This window comes from Corapipo altera, unplaced genomic scaffold (genome assembly GCF_003945725.1).
Source record: "Corapipo altera isolate COAL_440 unplaced genomic scaffold, ASM394572v1 2b, whole genome shotgun sequence".
NCBI lineage: Eukaryota > Metazoa > Chordata > Aves > Passeriformes > Pipridae > Corapipo > Corapipo altera.
Window position 1 is genome coordinate 20,002,781 of NW_020884874.1, and position 17,347 is coordinate 20,020,127.

General features: G+C 41.1%; 1 protein-coding gene across 1 annotated transcript in view; it reads right to left on the reverse strand.

Annotated features, from left to right (window-relative positions):
• Nucleotides 1-17,347, reverse strand: part of SLC2A12 (solute carrier family 2 member 12) — a 32,527-nt gene that overhangs the window by 549 nt on the left and 14,631 nt on the right. The window contains exons 3-4 of the mRNA XM_027634012.1: nt 5,101-5,223; nt 2,828-2,960 (exon numbers count right to left, since the gene is read on the reverse strand). Of these exons, the coding sequence (XP_027489813.1) occupies nt 2,828-2,960; nt 5,101-5,223 (256 nt within the window). The remainder of the gene's footprint in view (nt 1-2,827; nt 2,961-5,100; nt 5,224-17,347) is intronic.

A 17,347-nucleotide genomic window follows, 5' to 3' on the forward strand; every position in this document is an offset into this window, starting at 1 on the left:
ACCCTCCTCAGAACCCTCCTCAGAACCCTCCTCAGCACCCTCCTCAGAACCCTCCTCAGCGCAGGCTCCAGCTTCTCCAGCCTTTCTTTAAGAGGAGGGGAGAGAGGGCACGGGGGACGCAGCGTAGCCTGGACGAGAAATGCCAATTCCTCTGTCCATGGAACAGTGACCGCTGCGAGGGAGAGCCCGGGGCCTCCGGCAGCACAGTGATTAGTGCATAGACTAGTTAGTCCATAAACAATCTCCTTCAAGCCTGGCTGAGTTGCAGCGTGCTCTTTAGAAAAAAATTTCTCCTGTAATGTGGAAAATTCAATTACAGGATGACACTAAGCTGTTCACATGTTAATTACTTCCACTGTCAAAAAAAGGATATAGAAGCATAGGATAGTTCATATTGAAAAACACCTCTAAAATCGAGTCCAACTGTTAACTTAGCACCACCATCTTCACTATGAAATCGTGTCCCCAATTACCAGATCTAGATAATTTTTGAACACTTCCAGGAATTCCACCACTTCCCAGGGCAGCCTGTTCCAATGCCTTACCACCCCTTCCGTAAAGAAATTTTTCCTAACAACCAATCTAAACCTCCTTTGGTGTAACGTCAGACCGTTTCTTCTTGGCCCTGTCACTTGTTCCTTGGGGCAAGAAACTGCTGCCACCTGGCTACGACCTCCTCTCACGTAGTTGTAGAGAACAGTCAGATATCCCCTGGACTTCATTTTCTCCAGGCTAAACAACCCCAGCTCCCTCAGCTGCTCCTCATATGACTTACTCTCCAGACTCTTCACCAGCTCTGTTACCCTTCTCTGGACAGGCTCCGGCACCTCAATGTCTTTCTTGTACTGGAGGGGTCAGAACTGGACACAAGATTCAAGGTGCAGTTGCCTGCTGGCAGCTTGTCAGCGGGGAAAAAGTGAAGAGGTCTGCATTGCCCCATCAGGTGTGTGGATGAACTGGGGAATGATGCCTTGCCTGTACAAGTATGCCACCAGTTGTGGTGAGGTCTGACTCTCTCACCCCAAGCCATCAGCCTTGCAAAAATCTTGTCCATAATTTTTCCCCATTACTTCTTTATCCTTTTAATCGTTATGCTGATAACTTCTCTGATTAGTCCAAAAAAGCAAGCAGCTTCTCTAGAACAGCTTTTTGGACATATCGGGAGAGTGCTGCATTTTAAAAAACAGTGCTACTTAGCATTTTCTATAATTTTTAATGGCAAAAAACAACCGAAAGGAATGGAGGCAGTAGCAAATTGATAGTAAAAATCAATGGTTAATTTATAATCAAAGACACATGCATTTGGAGATTATAAGCAAACAGCATGCATATCAGCAGCCCATTTAATTCAATTATCCAAATTGATGTGCTACTTTTGTTGATGTCCTAGTTACAAGGGCTGGAACCAGTTTGTTGCTATGTGGGTATAACCAAAACTGTGTATTCTATACCCTCTATGTAATTTCTGATGAACTCTTAATAAATGGGTTGTTTGCAGCAGCTGCCCAGGGCACACCTGACACCTCAGGCTACAAGATGAGTGTTAAAGAAACCCTTCGAGGTAGGGGAGTGTTCTTCTGTTTTCACACCAATGACTCAGTTGTGATAACTTTCCTCTGGAAAGGCACCTTCACACCCAGCCTGAGGGGTCATCTCTGCTAATGGGTCACAATGGACGGGCATAATAGGCAGCTGCAACACCTAGACCATCAAAGATTCCAAAAATATGCCATGACTCACAGAGTTAAATCACCCGTTGTGAAACTTCCCATCCTGGGAGAGGTACTGAGCATTCCCACCTTAACTTGAGCATATATAAACTTCAGGTTTTGAGACTTCTGGTGCCACTTGTCGGACTGAGAGGAAGACCAGAACTTCAACAGGACTTAGAACAGCATCCAGACCAACAGGTTTTCCTTTCCTTTTACTTAGCACCCAGTGGGGCCACATGGTGCTCAGCACAGGGGCTAATGAATACTGTTCTGTTCTTGTCCCAGAGTGCTGGGTTATGTGTCTGTCTTTGGGGATTAAAACCAGTTTTTTTCTGTATCATTGTACTTATTGTAATCTTTTTGGTAAATTGTAACTCTGACTCTCGAGTTGGATTCATTTCTCCCGCCGGTTCGCTCTTAAACCAGCACAGTTGAATGTACATAATTTCAAGGGCCACTCTATTTCTGAGGGATAAGAACAGACAGGTAGAGTCAAAAGATGCAAAACCAGTCAGAATGGGTCTTATAAAGGAACAGGCACATGACATTTGCATCACCAGCACTCTCTCCCTCTCATTGCTCTTCTACCCTTTTTATGTAGTGAGCTGGGGACACAATACTTGTGCTGAAAGAACCTTTTTTGTATATAAGCTTGTGGAGTCTACAGAGCCATGGCACTCAGTACATGCACCAAAAAATGTCCATCTAGAAGAGTTATCAAAACTTTCATGGAAGTATTTGAGATAGGGTGTCTCTCCTTCCCTTTTTTTGCATTCAAACCAAGACACACAGCCTTAAATGCAAGATCATGTTGCCTTCCTCTCCAGGAATGCCAGACAGCAGAAGTGCTGGGAAGTCAGGTCTGGCTGCAGGTGTTCCTCACAGGGGTGCTGGAAACCACTAGCCCTTTAGGGTCAGTCCTTCAGCTGCAACAAAATGTTTGCTTGGCCGCTGAGATCAATATGTGCAACATCAAGCCTTGAGAAAATCTGATCTTTCCAGAACCCCCCTGCCCCCCACTTTCCTTTTTTTTTTTTTTTTTTTTTTAGCATGTAGCATTGAAAGGGTTTGTCCCTCTGGTACCTGAGGGATGTGGTCACATGCTTGGTACTTACTGTTTAGCTAGTTCCGTTGATATTTGCTCCAAAGAGCATCCTTTTGTCTCTGGTATAAACACAATAACAAAAGCCAGGGACACTAGGCTCATTATTGTGTAAATGAAGCACACCCAGGACAAGCCAATGAGCTCTACAAAGGAAGAAAACATGTCTTTTAGAATTTTCTAATATTGCATTTTTTATTTCTCTTCCTGTATTTTATAGTATACAGCCCGTAATGCACAGAAGTTAGAAAGAAGCTAGGGTGTAATTCCTTAGCTCACATAGCTCAAAAAAGAAGAGTGGCTTTGCTTTTTCTAATACTCCTTATGAAAGAAAATTGATAAGCCCATATTGATCCACTTAGCATGAACCTGTTGATTTATTTTGCTTGTGGTCACTCTGGATGAAAACAGTGAGTAGCCATTGCTACTGGCTTGTGCCAAGGCAATGCAGATCACAAGAGCCTTGAACTTTTGCCTGTGTATGGTTTTGGTCCACATTCTTTCATGAAGCAAATCCAAGCATGTTTTAGACTGTTAACGGTTGTCTCCAGTTAATCCTCCCCACCTGTCAGTTCCCAGCATTTCCACTGTGAGTCACGGGTCCTGTGCTAGAAAGTGATCCAAGACTGAACTCCTAAGGAGCTCATCCAAGAACTAGCTGTTTTCTGAGCCTACAGTCCAGGGGCAGGTAGGTCCTCAGGCTGCGGGATGAACTCTGCAGCCCCTAGAAAGTAAAGCACATGCAAACCCAACAGGCTGCTACAGCCGCCTGTACCCTGCTAGAACAAAGCTGGAGCACTGAGACATTTGTCAGTTTCATCACGGGCTAAAAGTTGCAGTTGAAGCTTCTAATCCAGCTGGTATCTTCTGCATCATATACCTAAGTGCAGGTGCTGCTGGCCACTGTGACCTCCACGTGTATTCTTTGACAGTAGAATTTCCAATTCTACCTTTCTGTAGTAGAATTTCCAATTTTACCTTTCTGTTGTAGAATAAGAATGTACTTACACTTTCATAAATCCAGATTAGACCCAGCTAAGCCAACAGAGTTACTGGAGCTTTACAGTCATTGAAACTGAGACCAGGATAACAGTGAGGTGTGCACTAACAAATAACACTCCATGAAAAAAGGGGACCTTCAGGTGAAACTGCTGATGCTGAGCACCTGAGGCCTGTGCTGTCTGGTTTTGGGGATGTTTCTTTAGGAATAACTCTAATCTGGTCCAAGTGTTAGCAGCTGGAGTGCATTCACTACACATTTTCTTGTTTGGTTTTGTCCAAAAGCCTGTGCAGTTCAGGAGTGCAATTCTGTGATGCAAACCAAAGTGCAGTGAGTGACGGTTTCCTTCTGAAGAAGACCGTTGATCTAGTTAAAGTGCTAGTGTGGACACACTGAATATTACCTGGCATATTTTTCCTATTTTTAATCAAGAAAGTACTCAGGAGGGGGGTTATTATTGTTATTACTATTTCTCTCTCTATTTTTTTTTTAAGAAAAGAAAACACAAATGTGAAACCCCATTTTAGACACAGATCACACTCATTTTCAAATCTGTCTCAAAAAACATCTAATGGGTTGATTGTCTGCCTCTGGTGGAGAGTAATGTGGAGTTAAAGGAAATTCTGGAATTTCTACTCCCTTATATATTTTGATTTTCAGCATATATTTTCCTCAGAATAAGACTGAAAACTAAAATTTTCAAAACTTTGTATAATATAAAATTAGGAAAAAATTGCTAATCAGTAAATTTCAGCATCAGCATTTAACCTTTTCCTTTGATTATTGTCACATTAGAAGCTACTATATGGTAGTCTACTTTCTCACATTAAAATGCGAAATATTTTTAGCTCACAAAGACACTTCTTTCCTAAAGAAAGTTTTCTCAAAGCCAACACATTCCTGTGAAAAGGAATGAATTAAATGAGAATGTCTTTAAAAATGTCTGATCAGAAAAGCTGTGGTCTGATCTAGAGCAGAACTTCCATTGACTTTGGAAGACGCAGGACTAAATTCTAAATATTATGTTTTCAACCTACTAAGGCAATGGTGTTTTGAAGAGCTGGATTTCACAGCCTGTGGAGTTGATGTGCAAGGTGGTCTGATAGCTAGCACTGTGAGGCTGAAATTACTAGCACAAATGTAGAAAGATGTTACACCAACACCTAAACAGAGATCTTGGCTCCTGGGGCATCACAGTTGCAATTTTAGCAATGTTGTTTGTATAGGAAATATTTATTTTGCTCACTAAGAGAATATAAATTTGGAAGGACACAGAGAAATCTTACCAGTTACAGTCAAAAATGTCAAGGAGATGAGGAGATTTATACCCCAGTTCATGCTAGATGTCAAAGCCATGGCCCGTCCTCTGATCCCACCAGGGAAAATTTCACTCAGGACCAGCCAGGACACTGAAATAGAAGGAAAAAAAAATTGTTGTCTTTGAAAGGATGGCTTTCCTTGCTGCAAATTTAGGTAGTCAATGAATTCAGGTGAGGCCACCTGAAACAATAAAGTTATTTTCAGGGGGTTAGGTTTGTGAGGACCCATGCTCTGCAAGCAGCATGTGTAGCAGTCAGCATCACCCCAGGTCACCCCCCCTTCATCCCTGAGTCAAGGACGGGTGGCACTGGACTGGGAAAGTGAGCTCTGACTGCACATCTGCGTATGAAAGGGAATTCTGACTAAATAACTCTTGATATAACACTAATGGAAGTGGGGCAGCAAACCAAAATAATCTTCAGCCTCAGAGCGGCACTGTGTGTTTATGCCACCTTATAAATCAAGCTGCCACACTGAAGTATGTTTGCTATTCCAGCTCTCTGCTCCATATAAATGAGATTGCTAAGATATAAATGAGATTGCTAAGGTATAAATGAAGAGAGAGGGACTGATTTTTGACTACTTCTTATCACACCACACCACAGGTGATCTAAATGCTGGTGTTGCTAGCTCACAAAAGCAAATTCAGATGTGAAGAGCTGGCTGTGTAACCACTTGATAGCAAGAGCAATTAGAAAAAAAAAAAAGACAAAAAAAAGACACCACATATTTGTACCATTTCTGATTATTAGAAGACAAACAAAGAAAACCCCACAAACAAACCCAAACCCTAACCAAAAACTGCCTCCTTTTGATGATAAGCAAGATGCATTAACAAGAGGTTGCTGTGTGGAGAGGTTGTGGGTTAGCAGATGACCAGCACAAGAGCAGAGAGGTACACCACACATGGATGAACTACGGCTTCAGACCCTTGGTGATGCAATAATGGCCATCATTATAAAAACAACAATTCATCTGTGCTGTTGTTTCTGCAAAATGACAGATGAGAGTTTTCTCAGGACACTTGAACTGGGCAGTCTTAAAGATATATTTTAAAAATAGGCTCCTGTACACCTGTACATGCAAGTGTGTTTCATGCTGCCCTATCCCTTTGGATGCTTGTAGAGTTCCTCTGTGACAGTATTGGTAAAGGTAGAAGAGAAAAAGGTGATCCAGAAGGAGACTAGACAGGACTAGCAAAAAGTGGGGAAAAAACCCTAAGCCTTGAATCAACTGAGTAGATTTGAGCAAACTCTAGATTTCTTTGTACCAGAGATTTGAATTCAAAAATATTTTGTGGACCTGGCCCAGATATTTATGTTTTTTAGGGAAAAATATAAAAAGCTTTGCTCCCACAGTGGGAGTGACCCAGAAGAGTAATGATTTTATTCTGCAGAATCAAGACCATTCTGCTTAAAGGCCTAACACTGTTGGGCATAGTCAAGTGGCACACAGCTATAACACAGCCACCAAGTCTAACAGCAGGCAGATTTTTTTCTCTTTTTTTTCTGACTTGGATCACATCAAAGTTTAATACATTCACCGCTGACAAAACAAATGTTGCTCTGAAGAAATGCCCTCAGTCTGTTCTGTAGTGTGCTACAGATGAGGAAGGAGCAAAGAAGAAGCAAACTGACTTCTCAAGCAGGTGTTTTTTCCCTGCCAAGCAACTAGCCCTGTACCTGAGCAAATTCATGGGTATATCATGATTGTATTTTGCCCCTCCTCAGCATCAGGGCTGCTGAAACCAGTATTGTTAGTCACATCTGATACAACATGTCACGACAGGGAGTGCTACCTGAAAAGCAAAGCAGTAAGTGAGAAGCAAAGGAGCCCTTCTGAAGGGCTTCAGCACAGCTGCTGAAGTTTGTCTCCACAGGATGGCCTGGCAGCCAGCAGCCAGCTCAGCTGGAAAAATTATTATACACTGAAAACTGGCAAAGGGGATATTTACAGTCACATTAGGATTAAAATAAAGGTTGAAAGAATTCAAGCCCACTTTCTGCAGGGCATAAACCAATCTCCAGGAATAAAGCAGCATTGTGGGCACTAGGGGATGGCTCATGCCACAGCTGAAATGCGTGACACTGCAGCAGTTCCAATACCATGCAGTTCCCCAAGGACAGATTGGCCCTTTCATGCTGACTATAATTTGTCTGGAGGTTTGAAACATGTTGGTTTTCTGTTAAGAAACTAAAATACTTGAGGATCTGCATCAGCCACAATAGTGGTTAGCTGCTTTTACTGCAACCAGTTACTTAGTTCAGACAGATCCCATCAGTCTGCTACTGGCAGCTACATCCGCTGGCTCTGACCTCCGCTTAGCTGGCAAGGAGTGGATAGGCTTATTCCTCACAGAGAAAGAGCAGTTGTAGAAATCCGACACTACAGTCTGTTTATTCCTTTCACCAAGCTGAGGCAGCAATAACGATCGATTCTTTGCTTTTAGCACTTCTATGGGATTGTGTATATTGTTTGTACCTTTGCCAAAAAGCAGCAGCTGCTGCAGGTATGGCAGGGATGTGACTTTCTTGGGGGGAGCCAGCAACTAGGTTCAGGCTCCAATTCATAATGTCTGCTGCTACCTTCTGTGTTGTGTGCACACAACACTGAAAAAATTTAACCTACACGCTCCTGAAGTCACTGCCAAGTCAACTGTGTGTTTTGCCTTCACCAGCCTAAGCAGCGGCATTCTACAGGGGAAATCAGCCTATCCTTGAAAAGAGGATCCAAATATCACCCCCCCCCTCCATCTACTGTGTAATCTAACAGTATTTCAAAAGGATGTTGTGATAGCAACCACATTGCACACACAATAGTTTTCAGTGCCTGCTCCAGCCACTCTTGCCCGATGTTAGTGGATCAGATGGGAAAAGAGCTAGAGCTGGTGCTCTCCGGGTCAGATGTAGATAAGAGATATGGCTAAGGGCTAGACAGCAGGAGTCTCTGTGCTAGATTCCACAACTGCAGGGTTTGTTGCTGCAGGCAGTAACTCACCTTTACTGACCTGCAGTGTGCTGTATGTTGACAACAGTTAAGAAAAATTGTGCAGTTTAGTGGTCCTTTATTATGGTACAATCCAGAAAAAAACCCACCTACTGCAAATGCAGACAAAAATACTGTATTGGATCAGAAAGCTTAACTGTTTCATTAAATATCACAAAAACGAAATGCCCTGACATTCCTTGCCCAAGTGGGAAGAGCAGAGGATTCAGGTATACAAACAGCCCCTTGACCACGATGGTGACATTCACCTCTAAACAAAGTCGCAGGGGCTGTAAAGGCAGGAAACAGAATAATAATGGAAGATTTCTCCTTCTTCCATTAAGGCTGAATAAATTGCATAATGGAACACAGTGCTGGGAGTATATTTTAGATACCAGAGATGACGGCTTCTTTTAGCACTTTGCCTGATACTTAATGAGAGAAAAAAGTCAAATCATGCTTCAGTGCTAAGCATGGGTAGTTCAACTGTAGTAGCAACTGTGACCAAGATGCTCTGCTACACTGGTTATAACATTTTAAATTCACTATTCTTGAAGAAATGGAAAAGAAAGAGCCCACCATATTTTGTTTCAAAAGGAGAACAATATTAGCATAAGCTTGCTTTCTATAAAGATCAGGGTAAATTCAGTGATGCTATGGAGACTGTTTAAATTACCTGGTTAAAGGCTTAAAATACACATATAACCAAATAAATGTGAAATAGCTCAGCCCAGATAAAGTACTGAATGAAAAAAACTATTAGAAAAAGGAATGTGCCTTTCCTAAAGGTGTACACTGTGTTTGAACAAAGAAAACAGTATGACTGCTGAAACATTACTAGCAGTACCATCATCAAGCAGCTGAGTGTTTTGAGATCGTGCTGCCTGAGAGGATGAGAGGACAGGGACAGAGGAGCTGACATGCCAACACTGAAGAAAACATTCCATTAGGATGCAGGAAGGGATCAGCCTGGTACACTGTACCAAGCTGTTGGCTGGAGGTAGGATATAGGTAACTAATCTCAGCTGGAAAGAGGGATATGTACAGTGTCTTCAAGAAGAGTTGAGAAAAACCATGTCTCTTTGAAAGAGTTAAGGCATGGGGTTAGAACTGAATGAGCCACTGCGCTTTTCAGTCTCAAAGAGCTTTAGAGAAATGTTGTGGGATATAAAAGAAGCTATTCCTATGGATCAATAACTGTTTGTTACAGGAAACAAAGGACATGGCCAGTTTTCAGAGCGGAAGACAATTACTGTATTTCCAGATCTCTCAAGAAAGGGAGGTGAATGTATGTGCAAAACTTACCAATGGTACAAAATCATTCGGGGTAATAAAAATTAAGGATCATAAAGAATTGCAAAAGGATCTCAAAATATTGAGTATTTTGAAAAGCAACCCATAAAATTCCTTATCAACACACGCAAAGTAACACACAGGGAGAAAACCAGACAGCAGTACACACACCAGCTGTGCTCGGGACAGAAGTGTTAAAACCTCCATGGTCAGCTCAGGGACAGTATCAGCTCTGCAAGACAGAGGTCATGGCTGCAAAGGTTTGGCAGTTATTAGGAAGGCAATGAATGTGCCATTGAGCATGCTGTGCCTCTGTATTTGTCATGTTACGTGCCAATTTGGTCAACTCAGAACTAGATGAGCCATGGAGAAATGTGCGTAATGGGCTCTGCAAAGACCAGTTAAACAGGTGAGGACTCTTCAGCTTAGAAAACGTAGAGCAGAGGGGAACAGAGTTGCAGTGGAGGTGAAGTGAAGACTGGTTTTAGTCACATTTTTAAAGACACAAGCCAAGAGAATCCAAGTGAAATTACCAGGGACAGCAGTGAGGCGGGAGGATATGCTTTTACAGACAATGTGTATTTCAACTATGGAACTCACTTTCACAAGATGTTTCATATGTGAAAAATATCGGTGAGTTAAATCATTAAATGCTGGTTGTCTAAACATTATTTCTCTGTATGTGTGAAAAAAGATCCATCAAGAACTACTGTTTACCATAACAAAAATAAATCCTCAACATTTTTCTTGAAGTTTGGAGACCTACCGGTAGGTGGAAGGACACACTCCGCATGTTGCACGGGCCTTTTCTTCTATTTTGTCCCTCAGTACCTGCTATTGGGTATTGTTTGAGTGGTCTTTTTGTTTGAGCCAATGTGGCCAACTTAATGAGCTTTATACCTGGGCCATAAGCAAAGAGATGTCTCAAACTCTCATGTAATGTCTCTCTTATTTCCTTTCTTTACAGATATGCAGTAAATGAAAATTTAGAAAAAAAAAATTAAAAAATTAAGAGACATCAGAGAAGCAGAAAAATATGAGAATATCTGTGAAATACCACAATCTTGAGGGTGCTCAATATTGAAGTGAAAGAATGAAAAATATCTTTGTTTTGACCTTTGTCCTGCCAGGAGGCAGAAGCAAACTGGTAGCTGCTTAGCAGCTCTCATTAATGAAATATTAGATTCCCTTGGTATTCAATTGCTGCTTAGCATTTTTTCTTTCCTATACCTGTATTGTGTGATCAAATTCTTTATGGTGAGATTTAGAAAATCGTCATTGCAATACATGAAAGAATTCAAGTTCCTGAGGTATAAACTCTGGAAAGAGATTGGGTGGATTTACGGCTTAGGAGGGAAGTAGGCAGAATATGTAAGACTTTGAAAGGGAGGACTGGGTTGTCAACAACCTGAGGTCCAAAGGAAGATAAGGAAGGGATTATCCCATCAAGTGATGCAGACAGACCATCTAAGAACACTGGGGAAGGATGCAAGCAAGCCACTGTGAAGCTGCCATGACAGGAAAGAAGTCAAACGACTTGGCTAATGACTGGCTTTGCCAAGACCAGATTTTTTTTTCCAGGCTTATGAAACCCCCACAGGTATTTCATTTACCTGTTTCCTGTTTCCACTGGGTAATAACAGAAATAGCCAGCTGGCCAACTACTTCCCACTAAAGGTCAGCTTCAAGACCTAGTTGGCCTTGATTTCAAAGGGCATGTTGCAATGGATGGCACAAGCCTTCACAGTGTGCATGTTGCAAGGGATGGCGATGAGGTGTTTTCCCATGAGGGCTTGAAGTGCTGGGACAGAGCTGGGATTTGGGAGGGACACACCTGTCTCGCACCAGCACTGTCCCAGCATGGCTCCCAGCACCCACACGATGCAACTCTGGCAAAGGCTTTTGCAGCAATTCCAATGAAAGAAATCTAGGGGGCTGGCAAAAGTGAGGGTTGCTTAGACTGGAAAGAAGAGAGTGTGAGAGGGAGTTTGTCCTTTTCCAAAGCAGATAAAGGAGGTATGACACACAAAAGGTGGACTGGAACTCTGCCCAAGATTTTGTGCAAGGGGTGAAAGACGATCGTAACTGGCATTAAAAATCTATGATTTTGCTTAATGAGAGCTGTCTTTCTGGCTTTGCCCCATGATATGAGACTGAATTGGTTGCTCAAAATTAATAACTGGCAATTATAGACCAAATGAGCAGCCATATTGCTTTGGAGAGCGTGTAAGCTGCCAGCGGAGTGCCAGCCTGACAGTCATACCCTGTATGCGCAGATTAAAAGGAGTGGAATTGCTGTATTGCTTGAGAGAGAGAGGAGTAGGAGAAGCCTCAGCTAACCTCATGCCTTTGGCTGCATCCTGGCAAAGGCAATAAATATGTTCATTAATTCTATGGGTTCCAAGATGCTTCTCTCCAAGCAGCTTTGTGACTACTGGTTGCAAGACACTTGATACCACTGATGATCCAAAAGGAGTTGATATGGTGTGGCAAATCTAAATTATTTTTCTTTCCTTCTGGTACACTACAATTCTGTTTCTAATGGTTAAGCCTTTAAGCTGACTCCTTACAATAACATTCTAAGGACAAGTGGGATTTAATCCTTTTTTCTCTGAGGCTCTATCAGAGTATATAAAAATTTTTGCCCGGTGTTTGTACTATTTGTATCACTATCTGATAGACAGGCTGAGAACTCACATGTGCTTTTTTAAGGAACCTCAGCGGACCATTGAAATCACCCTTCACTTGTGCCTCCTCCAGTTTATGCAAGAGGAGCAGGAGGGTTAGAGGGGAAGAGACTGATTCCAATGCATTAGTTCCTTCCTGTTTTCTCGGCCACTTGAGAAGGAGAAGAGTGAAGTGTAATTCACCTCTGATTTTCCCGAGCCATCCTTCCTCCCTTAACCTTCTCACAACTGTAGGCCTGCATTTTTAATGCCTTTTTTACTATTTGAATTTTCATCTCCATGAAATCGAAAGAAATATAATGCCTCATATGGGCTTTCCTTTTTAGTGCAAGCTGTTCAATATATTCTTAAATCTATATTACCCATTTTCATCTTGACAGAATAGTCACAAATATGAGCTTTCTTAGAGACAGTGATTCCCATCTGAAGGATTACCAGACAAGTAGTGATAGATATATAAGGATCTAGAAATGGTAGAATTCTCTTAGTTAATGTGATCTGTAACCCATCTTGCCCCCCAAAAAAGTGCTCAGCAGCAAATCTATCAGTAGGATTGTCCTGGTTTCAGCTGGGAGAGAGGCCATTTTCTTCTCAGTAGCTGGTACAGTGCTGTGTTTTCAATTCAGTATGAGAATAATGTTGATAACAGACTGATGTTTAGTTGTTGCTAAGTAGTGCTTATTCTAAATCAAGGATTTTTCAGTTTCCCGTGCTAGGTTTCCCATTCCCCGTGAGCAGGTGCACAAGAAGCTGGGAGGGAGTATGGCCAGGACAGTTGACAGGAACTGGCCAAAAGGATATTCCATACAATACAGTGTCATGCCCAGTATATAAATTGGGTGGAGTTGACCAGGAGCCACTGATCACTGCTCAGGAACAGACTGGCCATTGGTCAGTGGGTGGTGAGCAATTGTATAGGGCATCACTTGGTTCTCTTGGATTTTATTCCTCTCTCTCTTGCTCGCTCCCCTTTTCATTACAATTATCAGTATTGATAATATTATCATCATTATCATTAGAATTATTTTTATATATTCTCTTGTTTCAATTATTAAGCTGTTCTTATGTCAACCCATGAGGTTTATCTTTTTTTCGAATTCTCTTCCCTGCTGGGTAAGGGGCAGGGGAAGGAGTGAGAAAGCAGCTGTGTGGTACTTAATTGCCAGCTGGGGTTAAAAAAGAAGGATGCATCCTAGCTTTACTGTAGGCAGATATGTAATAGTCTGTACCTCTTTTCAGGTACCCTAATAAAAGTTTTTTTCAACCAATGTAGGAAATGACAATTCTGTTTGCAACTGGATATTAACAGCCACTGTCTCTCTCTCTCTCATCCTTTGTTATGTAGACTCTCAAATTCTCCCATCAAGGCAGAACAACTTGCAGAGTAGTAAAAGAAAAAAAGAAGAGAGAAAAAAGGAAAATTTTAGACAAGCTTTCAAGGGAGAATGTGCTTATTATAATAAATCACCTACTGCCATCCAAAAAAAAGGCCTTTTAATTAAAACCTGAAATATGTATTCCCGTTTGTAGGTGTTTATTTGTTCAGAATATTGAATTGAGGATAATCCTTTGAGGCATTTGCAGAGGAATGACTGCAGAAGCCAGAGGCTCTAATTCATGGGGAAATCGTACATGAATTAGTTTGGCTTATCACATGTTTCACTTCTAAAAAGTATGCAGAGGAGAAATTACCCAGTTGGGTGGGGTAAATTAACCTGTTTTTCCAGTATCCAAGGGCTAATGTTGGTCCTTGATGGGTTGCACAGCTGAAAAAAACTGTTGGGGCATAGCAGTTGGGAGGTAAATTTAGGCCTTTGCTCTTACAGAACAGAGATCTGTGTGCATGCTTCACAAAACTCCTGGCAGATAGGTAAGCAACCTTTTACAATAGTGACTTATTTAGTGAGAGGCCTGCAGTGATCCAGCCTTTTTAAGTTCCTCACTGGAAATTGCTGCTCAGGCTTTGCTTTTGTTGCTGTCAGAGTAATGCAGGAGGAAGGTGTGAAGGCTCTGTGTTCAATCACTATAAAGTGTCTTTTACTTCTCCTTCTTCCATAAGAGTTTTCTGCAACTATGGTTGATTTTCAAAGGCAACCAGAAGCTGGGTGCCCTCCTGTGTTCCCTTTCCCTTTGAGAAAATCTTCCCGGTTTTCCTCCCAGAAACTCAGATGCCATGGGAGAAACAGTCTCCTGACTTCGTGCACTGACTTACAGTGCTCTCTGTGCTTTGGCTGCCAGTCTCACCTTCCTCAGCGGTGCCAGTAAGTTATGTGATTGATTGCACATTTTTACCTTTATGGTATAATTATTTTCTCATACTTTATGAGTTTTAGTTTCATGAACTTTACAAGTGAAATAAGATACTGACTTTGCACTTAAGTCCTACTGCTGGTTTTAGTTTTTGCACAAAACTGACCCAAGATCAGTTTGCCTCTAAAAAAATTTCTCCCCAGCCCTTTCTCCCAAAGGAAATTGGATTTTATGAAGCTTGACATATGACCTGGAAACTTTTTCACACATTTCAGTGTCACAATGATCTTCTCCCCCAGACCGTGGTTAAGGAAACAAATGTAAAAGCTTTCACTGTCTTGTACATGATTATCAAAGAACCCTATTATTTACTGAATGCTTAAATTCCTAAATTTGACCTACAAAGTAAAAGGGCAAATTTGGCTAATGGTAAGCAGTCTTGATTACCATTCAAAAACTTGTAAAGAGGATATGTGAGACTCACTTGACAGTGCATCACTTTACAGAAGATAATGTCCCTGTGGAACAAAAGAGGATTGTTAGGCCCAGTTACTAGTTAGAACCACAGCAATATTAATTCTCTAGTGTTTTTTTATGAAGTGAGTCTGGAGGTAAAATGCCTTATTTTGACCAGTGGCTACTAACTAATATGAGCTGAACTTTAAAACTGTGCATAATTTTAAGCACAGGCACCATTCCTCTTTAAAAGTATCTTTATGTCAATGGGTTTATTAAGATAGCAGTATTAGAAAAGAGATATTTAAATAATCCAGAGCACCAGGATCATAACACTGACTCAAATCCTCATTTAAGGGGAGCATAATGTGCCAAACCACAAGTAGTCACATACCTTTTGTAGGTAGTTACCTACCTTTTCTAGGTAGTTCTTGGAGGGCCAAATTGTGTGCTCACAACAGCAAATTGAACCACTGTCATTGCAGAGACACAGGAATACTGACTAGGGCATGGTGTTGTCTCTCCCTCTTCAGAGTAGCAAGGGCTCTGTCTCTCAGAAGGCAGACCCCTTGGTTTGATGTACCAAGACTTTCCCTCATTAGCATACTTAAAGCTATGAACAGGAACACAGATGTCAGTGAAAATGGTGCCACTGATTTTAGGTGTGCACCTCAGTATATAGTTTAAATTCAGGCTCTATAATAAGAGAAATATAATAATATATATTAAAATAAGTAAGAAGCTCCCATTGACATCTCCATGTCTCTCTATTGCAAAAGCACTTTTTCCTTCTTATTATCTTTTTGACACATTAAAAAGCCCTCATGCTTGTAGGTTTTATGAAGTTAGATAAGATAAATCTATTTGTCTGGTATTTTGGAGAACATCTCCTGCAATTTGAAATCCTATAATTAACACCCAACTATTCAAAAATATCTTAAACTGGCTCACACTTCACTACTAGCAATCAGCCTGTGAAAAGGCAAACCAATTCGTGAGGCTTTAGATAAACTTTGTCTGGGGCAAGGAAATAGAGAAAAGTGGGAAATTCACAATCCTTGCCTTATTTTTCATTTTGGCATGCCTTGTCTTTCTGCTGCAGCTGGGTAGTATAGACACAGTGTGAAATAAAGGCCACATGGGGCACCATTTGAATAGTACAGGAATGATAAACTAGATAAATACTAGGAGTGTATATTCAAACCACATGGATGCATGCATTAAAAGATGATTCAGTACAAATAAACAGTGCTAGGAATCTTGTCATAAAACAAAGAATCCAAGATTATTTTTTGATTATCTAAAGCAGGACTTTCTGTACTATTTCTCAGGGAAATATGTACATTTCCAAGGTTTATTATCCTGATTAAATTCCAACAAAACATTTAAGCACTTGTTTGCTTTTGAACACTTGATTTAGTCCCCACCACTATCCTATTTTCCAGAATAAACTGCAAAAAAACTCATAAAATTGATGCTGCTCATTTCTGTGAAATTTAAGACTAGGTCACATCTGCTCTGAAAAATGTAGAAGCTCAAAAATAAAACATTGCAAACAAATGTCACATGAGGCAATGTTGAGCATGAATGTCTGTTATAGTGCAGATTCATGCGCACTATAAATTAATACAATAACTACATGTTTTGTAAAAGCCTTAAATATCACTCTAGTATCAAAGATATTGATGTGAATTCTAGACAACCAAATTTTGTACCAGTGTTTTCCAAGCTAGTGCAAGGCCATAGAGCTTACAGTATTACAAAACACAGGAATAGCCAACTGAATCCATGGAGGGTCAGAATTTCCACACTGACAGTTCTCATTCCCACAAGATTCTCCAGTTTCAGTTTGAACATTTGGTGGCCAAGATTAAGCCCAAGAGCACTAAGGGGCAGAGAAAAAGCAGTCCTATGCAATTCGTATTTTAAGGGTGGCAAGAGATATGACCTCTGTGATCAAGTCTCTGGGCTGTTCAGTGTCATATGAAACATATGTGAAACCAGCTGTTCTGGGTTTTGTTACAGATGCATTTAATGACTGAGGTGAAAGACACGTAAAAGGTTCAGCATTTAACTGTGCTAATGAATCATGCTTTAACTCAGGTAGCCAGTTAATCTAACAATCACAGGACCAAAGTCAAGGGACTAAATTTGTGCAGTTCTTTGGGCTTTAGGGGAGTGTTCCAGCTCTGGGTTTTGGCTTGCTCAATACAATAAAATACACAGAGAAAGACCACCACAGACCACATAAGATTGCACAAGAAAGACAGTGATGAATTGAAGGCAGACTTACTTCCTTCTTCACCTCTATGGATTTACTTTTCATGTGAACCCTTGAGCTTTCTTCCATCCTCCTTGATCTTTCTTGCCTGATCCTTTTTCCTTCTTCCCCACTGTCCCCAGCATGGGTTTAAAGCTGCATTTAAATTACTCCAACAGCTTAGAATAAGATGTAGAGAAAACAAGTGGGTTTTTACATGGGAATAGAATAGAATAGAATAGAATAGAATAGAATAGAATAGAATAGAATAGAATAGAATAG